This window comes from Fringilla coelebs, assembly GCF_963513975.1.
Source record: "Fringilla coelebs genome assembly, chromosome: 3".
Lineage (NCBI taxonomy): Eukaryota > Metazoa > Chordata > Aves > Passeriformes > Fringillidae > Fringilla > Fringilla coelebs.
In genome coordinates, this window is record NC_140030.1 from 65,232,781 (window position 1) to 65,251,509 (window position 18,729).

At 39.7% G+C, this 18,729-nt stretch overlaps 1 protein-coding gene across 1 annotated transcript in view; it reads left to right on the forward strand.

The window, feature by feature from the left end:
* Nucleotides 1–18,729, forward strand: part of MAP7 (microtubule associated protein 7) — a gene marked incomplete at its 5' end in the record, with an annotated part of 96,650 nt that overhangs the window by 69,201 nt on the left and 8,720 nt on the right. Inside the window, 6 exons of the mRNA XM_084202324.1 lie at nt 4,829–4,942; nt 8,321–8,469; nt 10,903–11,012; nt 11,389–11,669; nt 15,179–15,362; nt 17,175–17,367. Of these exons, the coding sequence (XP_084058450.1) occupies nt 4,829–4,942; nt 8,321–8,469; nt 10,903–11,012; nt 11,389–11,669; nt 15,179–15,362; nt 17,175–17,367 (1,031 nt within the window). The remainder of the gene's footprint in view (nt 1–4,828; nt 4,943–8,320; nt 8,470–10,902; nt 11,013–11,388; nt 11,670–15,178; nt 15,363–17,174; nt 17,368–18,729) is intronic.

The following is an 18,729-nucleotide window of genomic DNA, read 5'->3' on the forward strand; positions in this document are numbered from 1 at the left end:
GTTCCAAGTTTGAGTGAACATGTGTATCTTGTTAATTTGATGAGCCATGTTCATCCTAGTGGGCAAACCTAGTTGTACAGTCTGGTAACTTGTGAAAAATACAGTATTACCTTAGGAAATAATTTATTCCTAAGCACCAGTCATTTCTTGCTCTAAATGTTGAAATCCAGCCAGTTTTAACTTTATTAGCTTTTCAGGTATGTATATTTTTTCAAATGGTTGCTGTTCTTTGCCAGATGCTTTTTTTGAGAAAGGGTCTTGGTGAAGTGGGCAGGTGAGCAGCAGCAGGCATTAAGTATGAAGGATAGTCTCTTATGAACTGTAACACAGTGTTTTACTTCTGCCATCCATTTCAAGTTCAGGAGAACTTAAACAGAATATACTGGGCAGTCTAATGGTAGGGGGAAAAAAGGAATATGGAAGTGATGGCCATATGTCAAAATGTTGAGGCCTTTTTTTGCTTGACATATTTGCTAAAACAGCACAGAACCCTTTAGGAGTCTCTTACGACTTTTTCAGACTACAAGACAAAATAAATCCAAATGCTATAAAGGCTTTTTCTCATGCAGAGTCAGATACCTAAATGCAGTTGAGCCATGTATCTGGAGAAGTGCTACTGGTCTCTCCAGTGGCCTCAACCTCTTAAGGCAGGTGCTTAAAGGAAGGCTGTGACTCCCTGCTCCCCACTTCACCTTCCAGAGGGCACCCAATTACACTTTGTCTGTGATACAGACTCCTACCTGCAAAACAGTGAGCTGGAGATAAGGATGATAAGCTTACCTACTAAGTGGCTTATAGCTGTCAACAAGAACTTGTCATCTGTTGTGCAGTACCTTTTTATCTTTTGAAGGACAATTTTTTTTTGTTTTGATGCAGCAAAAGACAAAAGACTGGTTGATGCCATTTCAAGCACTGTATTGCTGTATAGCTCTTTATCACAGTTGTATGATCAGGCTGCTAGAACATGCTTCTCATTATGCTTTTATGTTACTGTAGCTAGTGAATAGTTGAAAGTGTAACAGAACATGAACACATATTCAAACTGCTGTTGACCAATAGATTTTGGCAGTTATGCTCTTTAGTGAGAGCTTAGCAAGGGGATACTACTTTTCATGAGGTATGAGTTAGATACTTGAAGTTTTGCAAAACTTGCACCCTAGTTGTTTTCCTCCCCTTTTCTGCAGTGATTTTTCTTCCAAGCAGATGATTGTCACAATCACTGCACCACCATTTTCTGCAACCATTGTAGAAGCCATTCAGGGGCTCCAGTATTGTTTCCTGTAGAAAGAGCAGTTTCCCCCTATTACTCCTCACCATATTGTGTATGTGTAAAAGCAAACACCCCATTTATCAATGAGAGTCTCCTTCGTGGTGCTCAGCAGCAGGCCTGTTAAATCCCTGCCTCCCATCTGTTCCTACAGCTAATCAAATGCTGCTGTTTGCTTACTTGCAAATTATTCTGCTGCTGCTAAGACAACTTTCCAGTATTCAGGTTGTATATCCTGAAGACAAATACAGGTGATTGTAACCAATTTACTTTTGCCAGCACCCTGCAACTTTGTGTGTTTTTTAGTTAGAAGTTAGGTTATAAAGATCTTTAATCTGTTAAAAATAACCTGCTTGTGGCTGGGGTAAGGGTACTTCCTTGTTACCAGCAAGCCTATCACAAATGTACTTCCTGTGTGAAAATGGAGCAATAAAAGCTGAGAGACATGGGCTTGTTCAGGCTGGAGAAGAGAAGGCTCCTGGGAGAATTTACAGCAAAAGGGTCCTCCAAAAGAGCTGGGGAAGGACTTATTACAAGGACATGTAGTAATAGGACCAAGAGCTAATTGCTTCAAAATGAAAGGTTTAGATTGGATATTAGGAAGAAAATATTCACTCTGAGGCTGGTGAGATAGATTGGTGGAGGCAGGTGGAACAGGTTGCCCAAAGAAATTGTGGATGCCCAGGGTCTAGCTAGATGGGGCTTTGAGCAACCTGGTCTAATGGAAGGTGTCTCTGCCTATGAGAGGAAGGTTGAAGCTAGATGATCTTTCAGATCCCTTCCAACCAAAACCGTTCTATAATTCTATGAAATAGAAGCATCATGAGAACAAGATGAAACATCTCTCATGAAACATCATGAGAACAAAAAATACTACTTCCCCTTGTCTGTCAGATGGTTTGAAAGACTAAATCTTGAAAACATCACCCTGAGGCATTAAAAACAAAAAGAAACCCCTGACCTCATTGTCTTTAAGTTGATCTTATTATTTTGGGATGTTCTTTGTTTGGTATTCAGTTTTGCTCCAGCGTGGTTTGGACACCAAACTGAAGCTGTTGAATGCATTTAGATATTAATACTCTTGTAGTTGGAACCCAGTGGGGGAAAGTGTGTCTGTTCTACGTTAATGGTGGTGCTAATCTGTTAAAATATGTATTGAATGTTTGAAGTGTGATGCTTTCAGGTACCTGGGCATTTGGAAAATTCATTATGTGAAAATCCTGGCCCACAAAGACAAGGTGCATCTGAACAAACTCTTGTCTAAACCCATTGTAGAGAATCAGGATGACTTCATTCCAAGGTCCTGGCTAAAACTATTCTGACATCTCTGAAGGCCTATTGCTTTTATGGAGAAAAAAGTTTTTGGTTTTACTTCACTATTGTGCACATCAACTAGCTCACCCCCAAACACTGCCTCAGTGCTTCAGTTGGATGCTGTGGACATGGGATTGCTTCCAATAGGGGATGTGGATACAATCTCCCCAGAGTTATGGCCAAAGATAATTAAACCGTACTCATCTTTAGGGCAAGGAGTATGAGATATGCAAGACATGGCAGGTGAGACATTGGTGTTCTAAATCATCAGTCTCTTAGCTGTGTCCTCTTGAGATTATTTCATCTCTGGGAGCTTATGTAAGTTTATATAGTGACATATGGCCTGCAGCTGGCTCACAGGGCTGTATTTACTGCATAACATTCACTTATCATGTAAAGATAAATGCCAAGAAATGGATAGCGTATATAGTACTGGTTTATTGGCCTAAAATATCAAGGATTGCTTTCTGAAGTTGTGTGATCTTTATGTTAAACTACAGTAACAGAGTTCTCCAAACTCATCCACAATCATACTTACTCACCTTAGTAGGTAAGCCTCACCTACTAAAGCCTGAGACCACAAAAAAGAATCTGTTGTCTTGCAACAGTAGCTTCAAACAGTCATCATACTGAGCCTGGGGCCTGGAGATGAGAGCAAGCAAAGACTTTACCATTACTGCATCCAGTTTAATGGTAGCTCTGTGATTTCTCCATTGTTAAACTGCAAGCTTAATGATAATGTGTGTGCTGTAATGGAGGTCTCTGTAGGATATTTTGTGTGTCTGTATGATCTCTACTGTTGCAGAATGGAACCATTAATCACAAAAAGCTCTGGCAATAGTACATTGTGTAAAAGGACAGTTAGGAAAAGAGCCTGCTGTGTTTGAGAGTCCTATATTTCTATAGTAATGCCCCTTATTGCATTACTGGAATTTAAGGGAGCAATTTGAGAAGTGCAAAACAGCACTGAGGGCAGATTAAACAATTATATTTTCATCGGAGGAGATTAGATCAGCCTGTCTTTTCATGGGGCTCAGCAAGGAGTAGATTAAAGACAGATTCAGAGTTTATGTCTATTAAAAGTGATGGATTTCTTCCTTTAAAAATGCAAATGAATGTCAAGTTTGTTACAGCCAGTCACTTCAATGAATGTTATAGAGATTGAGCCTCATAAACTCAAGCTGCAGTTTTGTTGCTGCAAACACTAAACTAAGGTAAATGAATGCTGAGGTGTAAAAAGACCTGCTTTTGCTTGCAATATCAAGATTGCTGCTATAGTGTAAGCCTAGTACAGTGAACTACTTTGGGAACTAGTTGAATGTTTTGGCTTGTGATAGTCATTATGAAACAATTTGTTGCATTGGAATATCAAAGAAATACCCAATTCAATACAGAAAGTAACTTACAGGATTCTTCTGGTCATCGCTTTGCTATGATAAATTTTTAATTAGTATTAAAAAAAAAGTAAAGATGAAAGGATTATATTGGCAAGCTATGTTTGCATTAGACAACACTGGGAAAAGCAAAGTAGCAGTGTGATTGCAGCCAGGTCAACATGTATTGCATTTTCAAAACAGAGCAACTCTGTGAAAAGTGTTCTGCATGGAGACTGATCGTTAGCAGGATCTGTGGACAGAGAATTAATGATCAAATATATTTACTGTTTTCTGTGGCTTCACCTATTACTGAGACAACTGCAGCTGCTGAGCTTGGTATCTGCAGTTGAGGCACACTATCCTTTTGCAATGCTTCGATAAAACCTCATTGACACAATTCTCTGTGTAGCAGTGAGCAACCTTCTTTGTTTTTTCTAGGTAGGCTGGCAAACTTTGGAAGGTGTTTAAGTGTAACTGGAAGACCATATATCTTTAGTGTAGGAAGCCTCTGAGACAAACATCTCTGTTGAAGCCTATATTTAGGAGTGGCAACTGTTCCTCTAGTAGGGAAATTATCCTGTCATTCCTAATGTGGAATGTGGCTGATGTGCAGAGTATCTGTACTCATTTGGTAACAATTTGCCATGATGCCACAGGCAGTAACATAAATTAAATGTTCAGATGTACATATTTGTATAGGAATTCTTCTGCTAAAAAGGAGTAATAATAAAATGCAAAACACTGAACTACTCTGGACAGTTTCAAGATTTTCATGGTATGCAGTAGTGAGGAGAGAGTACTAACATTCTGCAGCATGTGGTTATCTGTGAAATGTTTGATCTAACATCTTGCTTGTATGGTGCACGTTCAGCTCGCCGTCTTCAGCTCAGTCCATGGGAGAGCAGCATCGTTAGCAGGCTCCTGACGCCCACACACTCATTCCTGGCTCGGAGTAAAAGCACAGCTGCATTGTCTGGAGATGCAGGTAATCCTGTAACAGCAGAGGCTTCATGTCTCACACACTTATTTTTCCAGATTCCCTCCCGGATGTTGTCAAGTCACTGATCTAATTATGGGTGTATGGTAGCATCTCAGAATGAGCTTGAACGTCCGCGGTTAGTGTGCATGACAGCATGAAAGCTTCTCTGTACAGTTGTTTGCTGTGCCTCTTTCTCTTTCTCCTACTAACTCTTTCTTACTTGTGCTTCTTCGTCAATGCAATAAATGAATAAAAAACATAACATATGAAACATGCAGGCAACAACATCATGCTGGCCATGGCTGTTTAAGGAAATGCACACCTAGTTGGAAAGAGCTGATTTAGCACATCCACTGCTAAAGCTGTGAGCTGCTTGCTGAAAAGAAGTTTCAGCCCCTACCAGAGCACTTCCCGCATGGAGAATGTTAGACTTTTATAAAGATAGGCCCTGGCTACCGTGCATTTAATACCTGTGAAGTTAAACGTGCAGGTTCAGTGGGGTTATAATAATTGTAAAGTTGTCTGCCAACCCCAGAACAGGTCACTGATGGTACTCACTGAGGGAAAATTAATATGCAGAAACGTGATGATATCGCTAGGTGGTAGTTGAAGGTGCAGGCAAAGCTGTATTCCAAATACAACCAGGGCATACTTGCTAAACATGTATTTTAGGCAGGTGACAGCTTCCTCTTCTTTTATCATAGGATGTTTTATAATAGAATGTTTTGTAATCATCCACTAGGAACTTTACCATTACATCCTCAGCACGTGCAGCAATATATCATTATAAGTCGAGACAAGTCTTCCTTGTCTGATGTGGACAGGATTTTTATTCTAATTAAAGAACATAGAAGGTAAGAAGGAACAGAGATCTGCTAAGATTACTTTTAAAGAAGCTTTCACTTAAGAACTCTTATAACTAATTAGGCTGTGGTACGTTTCCACAGGGGGTGGTGCTGTAGAAGCCAAAAATGTGGATGATGTTCTACAAATAGTAGAATTAGGAAGCACAGAATTCTTTTTTCTCCTCAAAAACAATCACTCATAAAATTAATATTTAATATCACCTACCAAGAAGGATATTGGAAATTCAGCTCTTCTTTAGGGAATAGTTGAGAAGGCCGCATGTAAATGATTACCTTCCTGGAGCAAGCATGAAGCTTTTTGTGACTGCCCTTGTTTATACTGCACAACCAACTCTAAACTGAGTGAAATATTGAGAAAGGCTACAAAAAGCAGGGAAGACTGATTTGTCAGTTCAGTCTAAGGCACTTCCCTGAAATGCCTTCCCTATGTTAACTGGAACTATACCACCAGAAGAATGACCATCTGCTCATTATTTTCCAGGTATTATTCTCTAGGAGCAATAACTTCAGCCCCTTCATACAGGATGCTTCCTGGAGATTAATGATCAAGTGATGGCAATGGCTCACAGCTGTGGTCTGAACACTCCACTCATCCCAGCCTGTCTTTATTCCCTAGAAAATTACCCTGCCTTTTGGCTGTAAAAATAAATTGCAATGTAAAAAATCCAAACTCAATTAAATATAGACTCAGGTCCTTAAATTTTAAGTGAAGTACTAGGGACATCCAGCATAAGAATACATCTGGATCTTTTTTTTAATAAGTACTTCGAAACCAAAATGTTTTGTAAATAGCTTTCAAAAAGCTCCTCTGAATAGATGTAATCCTGTTAGTATATGAATCATTGGAAGTGCTGCCTAAAGCATTGTTTGGCAACTTCACGAATGAAAATGAGCTGTTTCTCTTTTAATACTTGTGTTGTCTTCCTTGGTGGTAACTTCAGATAATCAGCATGCAGAAGAGGAATTGAATCACAGGGCAGGAGCCACAGAAATTATAAGTGTGTAAAGCATTATGCCACTGCCTCCTATCTGGTTTAGATGCCCTCAACCAAAATAAAACCACAAACAATAATCCCTGTTTTCTTGTTTCTTGCTTGTTTTTAAGTTAGTCATAATTCCTCATTAAACATAAATCCCTATGAACTATAAGGCAAGCTTTAGTGCCATTGCTGTAACACTTACATGAGACTCTTTATTCATAATGTTAATCTCTTGGTGCAGGAGAATTTGCAGCATTAGTACTGTTAAGACTATGAGCTCTTCCTGTAACAGCAGCTGTACTTTTGTAAGACTAGAAGAATTAACTGTATGTGGAACTGCTTTTTTTCAAGTGTGCTCACAGAGGGATATACAGGCAAGAAATATTGGTTTTGTTTCGTTTGGTTTGGCTTTTCATTAAGGAAATAGAGGATGTAAATTTCTTTGACATGGAGGAAAAAAAAGGAATAGGAAAGATACTATACAGAGCCCCTATTTTTTCCTCAAGTGACATGCTGGATAGTAATTGTGTGAAGACTCAATTAAATGGCCAGAAGAGACAAATGAGAGCAGAAGAATAAAACTTTGCAGTAATAACGTAGTTTTTCCCAATCTTCTCCTTCAGTTAAATCAAGAGAAAGTCCAAGCACACTTTGCTGCAAGAAGTTTCCCATGATATGTTTTGCAGTTCAAGTTCTCTTTGAAGATAACATCAGAGCACTGTATATCTGATACCTGCTATTGTCAGGTCTTTTGGTAATAGTCTTTTTGCTTGTGCAGACCAACACAAGCTGCCATCCTGGTTACTCAAAAACTAATTTCCAAGCTGATTTGTTGTTGTCAGTCTGCTTTTTTTTAAGCATAAAATAGTTTGCTGTTGAGAATGTATTTTAGTAAGTTGTTATTCTAGAAGTATCAAAACTATAATGGGCTAAAATATTCCTAAAAAGAAGAATTTAAAAGAAAAAAAATCACTTGCTGCAAATTGTAGACAGCAATTTCATTGATTTCCTAGTTGAAACTGGTTTATATTGTTAATTGGTTTTGATCTTTGTATGTCTCCTTTAATTTTTCTTCACTTCCAATGCAGTTTGTAGGTATTCTGATTTCGTTTGATTGCTTTCTATTCTGAATGTAATTGAAACTCATTTCAATGTGTCTACTAAGCTAATCTGTCAGAGCAGCCATTGTTTCTACTGCTTTTTCAGAACCACCAGTTGTACAAAAACTTAATGGGAAAATACTATTTACTACCCAGTATCATGGCATATTTCTTAATTTTTTTAGAAAGAAACTGTTAGTTTACAAATGGAAAAGTGCATGAGCACCTGTTGAACTTGCATCCTTACTGTATGTGTGGCCAGGCTAAAGTGTCAAATGATGGTTCTGACTTGATACTTAGTCATTTCTCTGTGTATTAATACCTTCTTTCTTTTCTGTCTTTCTCGGTCGTTTCTGTTCCTGCTGGCTTTCCTCTGTCAATTCTCCAATGCTACTCTGTAATTAAACTAATAAATAACAAAACCAACCAACACCGTAGTTATCCCCGTTTGTCCCCGTTCAGCATCTTGCAGCCCCCTCAGTCCTCTGTCCTACAAGGCCCTGAACTGCAGGAATTCAGGAGAACGCGCAAAACTTTATGCTTCCACTGATGCCGTTGGACGTCGGAGAACAACGCACCTTGCAGGGGTAAGCTTGGCAGCCAACGTGCCCTTGGTGTCCCATTCCATGACCACATGGCTGCACTGCTTTTTAGGACTGGAATAGCTGGATGCTTCCTCCCCTCTGCACCATCCCCACCTCTCCGGCTTATGTCATAGTTGGCTGGATTTTAACTGAAACGTGCTATGTTATATGGTGGCACAGCCTGATTATGCACCAAAGAATCTGTGTGGAAAAGCACTGATGTTTTCAAACACCTGTGTTTGCAGAGTAGATGCCTTAGCTTCTCACAAGGCGCAGAGGCAGTTACAGTGCCCTGTTCTCAAGTGGATTCTTTGCTGCCTTTTAAGGCCCAAGATGGTGTTGCCATTTTTCCCTCAGTGGGGAACTTGTTTTTCCCCAGCAGGCTGTTTCCACAAAGGTTCCAGAATTTGATGTCTTTTGAGGCCTCTAGCAAATTCAGCTGAGCCCCTAGAATAAAGAGGGGGGTAAAAGCATGAACTCACATGTCTCTGTCAACAGGTGCATAGAGTACTCTCACTTCATCTGTACTTTCTTAGGTACCAGAACCTAAGAAAGGCTACTAAACTTTTCCTCACTGGGAAGGAAGAAGTTGGTTTAGGAGCATGGTTTATAAGCAAGGCTTTCCACAGGTCACTTCATTCTGAAAGATTAAACAGCAGTACTAGGACTGATCTGAGCTTTTAGGAGAGTCGAAATGGTAGAACAAACTCGTGTTGACTATGCTCCAAGCCAATGGGATGCAGTCAGACCAGTTCAGATTCATTTGCTGAACCTGAGGAGTTATATTTTTCTTGTACTCTACAACCTGAGTTAGTTTAGAGTGTGAGAAGAGTTGAAGTAATCTCTGCAAAACATTGTGTAAGAAGTGCTTGCATTTTCATTTGGCCTGATGGGCAGATGGTCAAGAGGCAGTGCTGCTATTGCCATCCTTGTTGGAAGCAGTGTTAATCAAAGTGCTACAAGTCATAGCCTCTACTTAATCTTTCAGGCAGAGGATGATATTCTGAAGTTTAAGCTAAGGCATAGCCTTAGTATGTATCTTTAGAGAAATTTCCTAGCATGTGTATAGAGCATGGCCTGTTTGTTCTTCCTCTTAAGTCTTTCTGATTGCAAGAGGTTTGGGGTTTGGCTTTTTTTTTTTTCTAAATTAAAAGAAGAAATGTTGTTACCTTTTGGTGGAGGTGATACAAAACTGTTGTTAATGTAAATTGAGTGAGTTAAGAGGTGTTTCCAATAGCCTGTATGATGTGGAGAATCTTTTATGCTTCTGCAAACTTCTGTATGAATTCAGCTTTTTATTTTATTCATATGAGGAAAAATTTTCTAATGCTCTGCTTTCAGTACTAATAAAGCAGATACAACAGGCAGTTACTGTTAGCAAGCCAAAACTCTTGTTCATTGTAGTGCATTTATTCTGGTTGTGTTTACTTTGATAACTCAACTTCATGAGCACACAATGTGCTGTTTTCAGTCTGTCTTTTCCAGTTGCTAACCTGGCTTTCAGTTCAGGGGACAAGCACTGCACAGCTTTCAGCTGGTGAGGCTCTCAAGCCTCATGATACACCTGCTACAGGGGTTGTGTTTAAGCCCCAGCCAAGGTGGTGAGCAGCAGCCTCTGCATCATGCTGGCTGAGTGGCAGCTCAGTGTACTTTCCAGTATTCCTAGTCTTCAGACTTCTGGGCTCTGAGCTCATTATTCCAAAACCATGAAGTTTTTAATCTATGTTTAAATATGGAGAGTATATAGATACCTAAATTCTGATATATTCCCTTAAAGCAGTAGTTGTGTTGTAGCTCTGGATTGTGTTATTAGAAATGTTTCTCAACTTAGGATTTTATTTTTTAAAAATAAAGAAGGAAAAAGGAAATCACTATCATGTTTAAGAACCAATGGCAAAAAGTATGTGCTGTAAAATCATCCAAGGAAAGAAAGACTAGGATAACTGGTGTACCATATTGGAAGCTTTGAGGACATCTGTAGTGTTCACTTGTAAGCATGAATCCAAAATACTGTACTATATAGAAAGACTGACCAAGTATGAGCCAAGGGGGAGGGGGAGTTTGTTTTGTTTTCTTCAAAAGAAATCCTGTGTTTATGGGAAGCAGTGGAAGGTACTCTGTGGCAGTCAGCAAAGATTAAACTATAGAAGGTAATTTTTTTGCCTGTGTAAAAATAAGCCTCTCCAAATTAGCCCATTACATCTTAGGACAGGAGAAGGATTCTTGTTGTCAAATGCACATCTCACATCTACTTACAAAGATGGTGTCAGGTTACAGGAGCTAAATTAAGGAACTTGTTAAACAAGCTGTAAAACCACTGACTCAGCACTGCCTTTTTTCAGTCCCCCAACTCCTCATCCTTAACTAAGCTTGCTTTGCTTTCTTTAGCTGTGTGAACTCTGGCTTGATTTTGTGTTTTTGTTTGCTGAGCTATAGACTGACAAAAGAGAAAAGGACCATTTGTCATCCAGCTTCTCAGCCAACTTTAAAGGAGGTCATTTTACTTCCAGCCTCAAAGCTAGATCATCAGCTCCCTCTCCAGTTTGGTAAGTCAAGTACATGCTTAGCTGGACATGAGCTATAGGCAGCCTCTGATTATTCTATTAATCAAATGTGAAACAGGGCAAATGCATTTAATGATGTAGATGTTTTCTCTCTGCAAAAAAAGGGAAAGACAGTCCCACTTAAAATCTGGCTACTGTTCTGGAGAAGGGGAAGGGGTAGGAAAATACTTGGTTTCTTCCTTCCTGTTTGGGCTCAGTGCTCACACATCTGGAGAGTTGGAGAGAGGCATTTTGCATGAAACTGAATCAGTTATGCCAGCTTGATAGAGCAACAGAGAAGTGGTTTTATTTTTAGGTGCTGTGGTTGTAGAAGTGATATATAAGTGGAAACCAGCATTGTCACTCTTTGATTACACAGGCATGCGTCAAAGTCATTGCCTTTTTTGCCTGGCACACCCAAGCAGATAACTTCCCCACCTGGTTCCTCCAAAGTTTCCTCTGCTCAGACACGTCCTCCCTCTCCTGGCAACATCAGGCCAGTCAAAAAAGAGATCAAACCAGAGGGTGAGAAGAAAAGACCAGAAAAGGAGGCTGAAAAGGCCAATGAGGTGAGGACAGAAGAGAGTAAAGGAATTTCAGCAGGTGCTGGAGAACCCACAAGTCAAGAACAGCTCACTATCCAAGCACAGCTAACTCAAGGTAAGGAGACATCCTACTTTAGGATAAGGAATGTTTTCAATTTTTCCTTCCCTTTCTCTGAAATGATGTAGCTTTCAGTATTTTTCTGTCAAAGGTTAGTCTGAATTATTCACAACACTCCTGCCGATATATGTTCATCATGAGGAAATTGTAGGCAGGTCGAAGCCCTCATTCTTCTAAGTCAAAACAACATGCCAACTTTCCTCACACAGTGTGGCTTCACAAGCCTCTTCTCTGCCCTTTTGGACAGGAATTTTGTCCCCCATATCATAACATAGCTTCTTTACAAGCTGTTGAAGTAGAATAATAATGGTCTGAAGATGGTACAGGAAGCCATCACATAAAGTGTGTGAGCAGTGAAAATGTCCAGCTCTGCTCAGCACAATGTGCTGGTAACACTGCTAGCTGTGTATAATATTGCAAGAGGACCATATCACAGGAGAGATTAGCCGAATATAGTGGAATGGAAAGAACCAAGGAGAAGAGTAAAAAGGAATAGGAAGAATTTTTAAGGGAAAATGAGTTATTAAAAATAGTTAACCAGTGAACAAGAAACCCACACCTAACCCTACCAACCTTGAAAAGTAGCAATGCAGAAAAGGATGTACACACAAAAAAATAAAAGACTGTAAAGTGTAGAAAGGGGAAAAGGTAAATCTGAAAATGAAAAAATATAGGTTTCTTCTAGCAGACAATTTAGTTCATTCCAAATATGGCATAAACTGTCTCTTGCAGATGAGATAGAAAGTCCAGTGTGACCACTGGGATACATAAGTTAGTTAAGATACTGAACTTAAAATTCGTAGACTTCCCTGTATTTTTCTTTCAGATAACAGTTTTAAGTATTAGTAATCTTGCATTCAACTGCAGCAGGTATAGTTTGGGCTTGTTCTGTGGAAAAAACCTCCCATGAATTGATTTCTTCTGTTTTATTAAGTCCTGTTACAGTAGTTCCTGTCTGATACCCAGGTCCTACTACAGAAGGTGCAACCCCACAAAAAGTGTATCTGTTGGCCATAGGCAAGCAAAGTAGATTTAATTGCTATCTTTTGCCTGCTTCCTTTTGAGGAGAAAACTTCCTTTTAAGAGCATTTCAGAGATACCACTGAGATAACTTTGCAAGTTGTAGCTCTCCAGTACAAGGTGCTGACCAGAGAAACCATCATTCTTGTTTGACTATTTAGTTCAGGAAGAAGAGAGCTCCACTTCTTTGCAGCATCTGTCAATATTTGAGTTTGTGACAAGATCTCTTAGTATTGAAACAGGTTATGTGTGATAAAGGTATTCAAAAGTCATGCCGCTTGTATTCACATCAAAGAGTACAAACAAGAACATAAAGTGGAGACAAATGAAAGAGAAGGGCACTATAGTCAAAGCAGTGAGCAGCCCTTCAAATTGAATATGTTTTCCCAAAGCCAGAGGAGGTGGTGGTTGGGACCAAAGATGGAGACCTCAGGCAGAACATTTTACATTTGAGGTTACAGGATGGCTTTGTGCTGCCAATGGAGGTTCTAGCAACCAAAACTTAGTCACTGGTTGAATTCAAGAATCTAGAGAGGTGCAAGTACAGCATTTGAGGCTAGAGGAATGTTGCTGATTCTCCTGGCACTGTGTTGCAGGTGCATACAGCTCATTCCCTACAGGTAACAGCACTGGCCTTTCACTGGTCTGGCTCAGCTGCCTGCTGGCTCTGTGTTCACAGGAGCCAGGAGGTCAGCAGGTAGCAATTGCTGATGAAGCTGTTCAAGCTTTTGCAGGCAAATCTCGTACACAACTTTACTAATGCCAGTGAAACTTTAAAGGTCTTTTGGGTGTTATCTGTTCTGACAGCAGGGCAGGTGTGCATTAAGCTGCTTGTTATGCTGCCAACTTCAGCGCCTGGGGCAAGAAGTGAGCTCCAAGCAGCACAAAGCTGTGCTCCCTTCAAAGCAATAGCCCTGCCTTGGCCCATGTTATTAAATTAAAAAGGGCTGAGGTACAGGAACTCTGTCATTTATACTGTTTACAATTACAAAGGCTCTCTGGTATGTTTCTGATCCAGAGTGTAATTGCAGCCTCTCATTTTCTTACCTTCTGTCCCCGGGGCTACTAAGAGCATGGCTCTAAATGGCTCCCAAGATTCAGAGTGATCAAATTGCTTACCTTTTTATATTTCAACATCCCAGAATTTTCTAAGTTCCCAGCTACATCTTGGAGGTTAGCCCAGCTCTGGACTGTTCCCTGGGGTTGGGCTGAATACCTATTTTGGTAATGTGAGAGAATAGTGTTCCATTGCACTAGGGCTAAACTCTGCCAGCTCACCTCAAGGCTAGAGAACAGGCACTGGCACTCTTTGAATTACTGGTGTAGAAGTATCATTTGAATTCACGGTCAAAGCCCTGAAGCAGTTATAGAAAGACCTCTGTAGTTTTTAGCTGATAGAAGAGGAGAGCAAAGAGGTCAACAGATAGGAATTCAGCTCAGAAAACAAATGAATTTGTTTGTTTACATGATGAGGTATAGGAAGGGGTGAATCAAGGAGGAGACCCCTCTTTAGAAGCTGTTAGTGAGGTTAGGAAAATTGCCACGTCTCAGTGCATGGTTAGAAATGCAGATTTATAATCATCTGCTTGCTGCTCCTTATGACTTATTTTACATATATATTACTGGGTCAGAATCTGATTTTGCTGACAGTTCAAAGTCTTCCCTTTCCATGTTTGCCTGCATTACCAGATGGGATTACTCTGGGAATGCTTCCTAACATTACCTTGTGTGTTGGTAATGGTCCCTGGTGTCTAGAGAAAAGGGGGTAAGTCGCTCTGTACCTGTGCTAGAGAATGCCAGGCAAACTTACAGAAATATGAAAAAAACCTGTAACATCTTCTCTGCCGCATAGACAAAGCTGGCCCTGACTAAAGAATTGATATGATGGTGCTACTGAAATTTGAACACAAGCCACAGTTCGCCAGTAGTGGCAACATTTAAAAAGCTGTGTCCCATGAGTTACCTGAGGTTGGAGCAGCTGTAAAACTGATGATAGCTGGTGTCCTACCATTCAGATCGCATCAGGCAGTTGATGTTTGAGATGACCAAGTCACCAAAAGTTACTATCACCAAAAATTCTGGCTCTGATCTTCAGATGTGGATGATCATTCAGAAGAAAATATAACTTCACAATGTTTTATTTCTGCTCTTCAAACAGAATTGGTCAAGCTTAAGTAATGTGATGGTAGGGACTTGCTGAGTCAGCATATCTCCTGTTAAGCGCCTGTCAGAATTTGTTCTGAAAGTCAAGAAAACTTGACTTACACTTTCAGGTGCAGATGCTTTCACATACCCTGCAAAACAAAACTTCCCTGAAGGTATGTGATCTTCTGGCCTCTAGAAACATCTTCCTCCTCTGAATCATTAAAAAAAACAAATAAGCTTGAAAACACTCTGCAGTGCATTTAAAAGTATTTTCTGTTCCAGATAGTGGCATCTTGGCTAGTGTGTCTGTGCAAACTAATTTTCTTTCCTATTTGTTTCAGCAGCCAGCCCATCCCTACCTCCTGCTCCACCAACTCCTTCTCCAGCCCCAGCACTGCCCAAGCCCTCTGCAGGCACAACTGACCCTGAAGAAGCAACAAGGCTGCTGACTGAAAAGAGGCGCCTTGCCCGTGAGCAGCGGGAGCGGGAGGAGCAAGAAAGGAGGGAGAGAGAAGAGCTTGAAAGGTAATTCTAGGCCTCTGCAATAGAGAAGTATGTTTTTAGCAGCTTGTTGTGTGTATTCTGCTGCTACATTGTTATATATGAAGCACAGCACTGAAGTGCAGAAGGCACATGTTCCTCCCCAAAACCATATTTTCCTGTTGGGTTTTTCAGTTGGTGGAACATATACCTATGCAGATGGGTAAGGTTAAAACTTCTAGTAAGTATAGCTTTAAAATAAGACAGGAGGAGAGAGTAGATCCTTGCACTTGTGATTCATTTTTTCCTCAGAGATTAACTAAGCTGTACTTTTTTTGTTCCAGCTAGAGAACTCTGCATGGCTGTTTTCAACTTTGTGATTGGCACAAAGTCTCTTACTTCGAGTTGTAAGATCTCTGTTGTGGGTGGTGCTTTACGTGTCCAGTTGTTGTGACTTAGACCTCTTTGTTTTCTTGTTTAAAATAAAGACACCCCCAACACCCTCCCAAAAGTTTTGGAGGGTAATTAATGTTACATCTCACTTTCTAATAGCAAATGAGTAGCCCACCTGAATACTCATGACTCTGGGTACAGCAAAAGTTGTGTTTTTTCAGAGGGCTGCCATGCCTTTGGAATTTGTTGGAGTTCTTTAACCACTTTGCTAATAGGAACAAGACAGAACTAGTTAAAATAGCTTGGCTTTCTAAAAGGCTCACTGACTCTCTCAAAAAGAGTTTTAGAGAAAAAAAGCTGCTGTGGCATAAGAGTAATACAGTGAATAAATACTAAGTTAGAAAGATCAAAAATAAAAAGTAAAGAATAATCAGTTCTCACAGTGAAAGGACTTTCCAGTGTCTGTGCAGTGCCTTCATAAAAGAACTTGAAAGGAGTTGAGGCCAGTGAGATGATGTTGGTCTCCAGTGAGATAAGTCAGTTGTGAACATGTTGAGACATATCTTACGTTGCTGAGCTACAAAATGTACTGATAATTATAAAGGAATGCCTATAGGAAATAATCCTAATGTAACTCTGGCTGAATTATTTCTGAGGGAATAGATCTTGTTTGGAGTTGAATATATGGAAGTATCATGGAAGAGTCATGGTTGACAAGTAAATGAACTGTTACAAGTTAATAGAAAACAAGAGCAATATAAAAATGTTACTCTGAACTACCCAAGTTAAATCTACTGTTTGAATGTTGAGTTGTTTTTGGTTTTTTTTTTTTAAGATAGTAAAATTAGTAAAACTAGAAAAATAAGTGCAGACAGACATCAAGGAAGATCACAAGCACAAAACAGTTTCCATAAGAAAGTCTACTAAGCAGGTGAGGATTCTTCAGCTGGGAAGATGTGCTAAAAAGTCCTAAATAATTTTGGAAGCATAATAGGTGAAGGGAAAAGTCACTCACTTCATAACACAAGGATATGAGGGGCCATTAGTAAGATTAGGTGGTAACCTTCAAAAATCAGTGAAATTGGCTAATTTTTTAAATCAAGGAATAAACATTGCCATGAGGTGAGATGGGTGCCAAAAATGCATACTGTTTCTAATATGATTATAACAGAAAGAAGTGTTTTGCAAAATGCATTAATCAAAGATACTATTTCTGACTCAGAAAGTATGCAATTCATGGATTAGGCAGAGGTATGCTGGAAAAGTATTGGTGTTGAATTGCAAAGTTTTTTATATTCCATCGGGCTTTAATGTGTGGCAGAAGCAGAACAAACAGCTTAGGAATAGGACAGCAGTGCACCCTTTATCAAGTTGGGACAGCAGTGCTGGATCAGGAGTCTGGTGGTTTGGCTTTTCTCCCTGCTTTTATTACCTGATTTTCTTATGCTTATTTAATGATTGCAGACAAAAGAAAGAGGAGTTGTCACAGAGGATAGCTGAAGAAAGAGCTCGCCGAGAGGAGGAGGAAGCTCGCAGACAAGAAGCAGAAAAACAAAGGAAGGATGCAGAGGAGCGGGAAAAGGAGGAACGGCTGCGCCGCCAGGCAGAAGAGAGAGAGCAGAAGGAGAAAGAAGAGCTGGAGCGCATTCAGAAACAAGTATGCTTCCCTCTTGGAATTTCTGGGCCAGTCTGGCTGGCAGCAAAGTGGGTGCAGCAGCACTTCTTTCCTAAATTAGAGCAATATCTACAATTTAAATGCTGTCTGAAAAGTGTTAGGGCAGAGTTCATTCCATAGAGTAGTTCAAAGAGTAGAGATCTTTCTACTTGACAAAAACATGTGGTAGGGAGTTGAGTTCTGGGGGTTTTTCCCTCTCTCACTTTTCGATGTTATTTTGAACAAATCCTTTCTTATTTTTCATAAATTGGGATGAAAAGATCAATATATTTGTATTGGGGAATTGTGATAAATGCTGTTACACCAGAGAATTCTTTGTCCCAAGAGTTATAGCAAGTCCAGATCTAAAGGTAACTATTCACTGTATTGGAGATATAGTATTGCTGAATTCTAATCCTGTGTCAAATACTGCTTTTGTGTGGGTCTGGTGGGAAGGGGCAAATTAAATCAAACCAAGGAGAATCTTTATCTGGCCCAGTACTCCAGAAATCAGTCAAAGGACATAATAAATGAAAATTAGGTTTTTCAAGTGCTTTCATTTTTGTTGGGCATAATTTTGGTTTACTGACTTCAGGAGAGGCTGTGGTAACCATTCTGGATAGGATTCTTCTCACTTGTCCTCTTACTTCTTGCATGCTTTGTTCTTCCACAATCCAACATTTCAATTTGCCTTGTAGACACAAGGTTTTTCTTCTGGTGTATAAATGTACGCTTCTGATAATAAATGTTTAAAGGACTGTGTTAGTGAATATGACTGAGAAACTCCAGTCTTCTTTTTCAGAAGATTTATACTACTTTCTTTGAAATGTTAAACTGAGGCTTAACTGAATTTAGCCCTCAAAGATAGCACATGGCCAAGGCTTTTTTTGGATGTTAGAGATGTAAAAAAAATGATCTGTTGTAGTAGTTCCATCATATAACAGTGTCCCAGTCAAGGACCAAGGCCCCCCTACAGTATATTTAAGACAAATTTTGCATTTCTTTAAAAAAGCAGAAATGGAAAGTTTGTGCAAATGGCCTGTGGCTGTTTGCCCGTGGTCTCGTTAAACAGTTACTCTGTTGGCCAAACAAAACCTTCTACTGCATTTGTATTACTCTCAAAAATATCCACCACACAAAATATGGATCTTTCTAATACTTTCCTGGCTGCTGTTTTAATGCTGAAGACTAGAAAATTTATTCCTTATTTGTCATCTGCTGTGTTCTGGAACAGGCACAGAATCAAACATGATGTCCATTGTTTAGTTATTCTCTCTTAATACTATGCAAAACATGGAAATTAATCAAAAAATGTGCAATTCCATCTGAAAAGATATTTGGTGACTTGTAAACTGCAGATGTGTT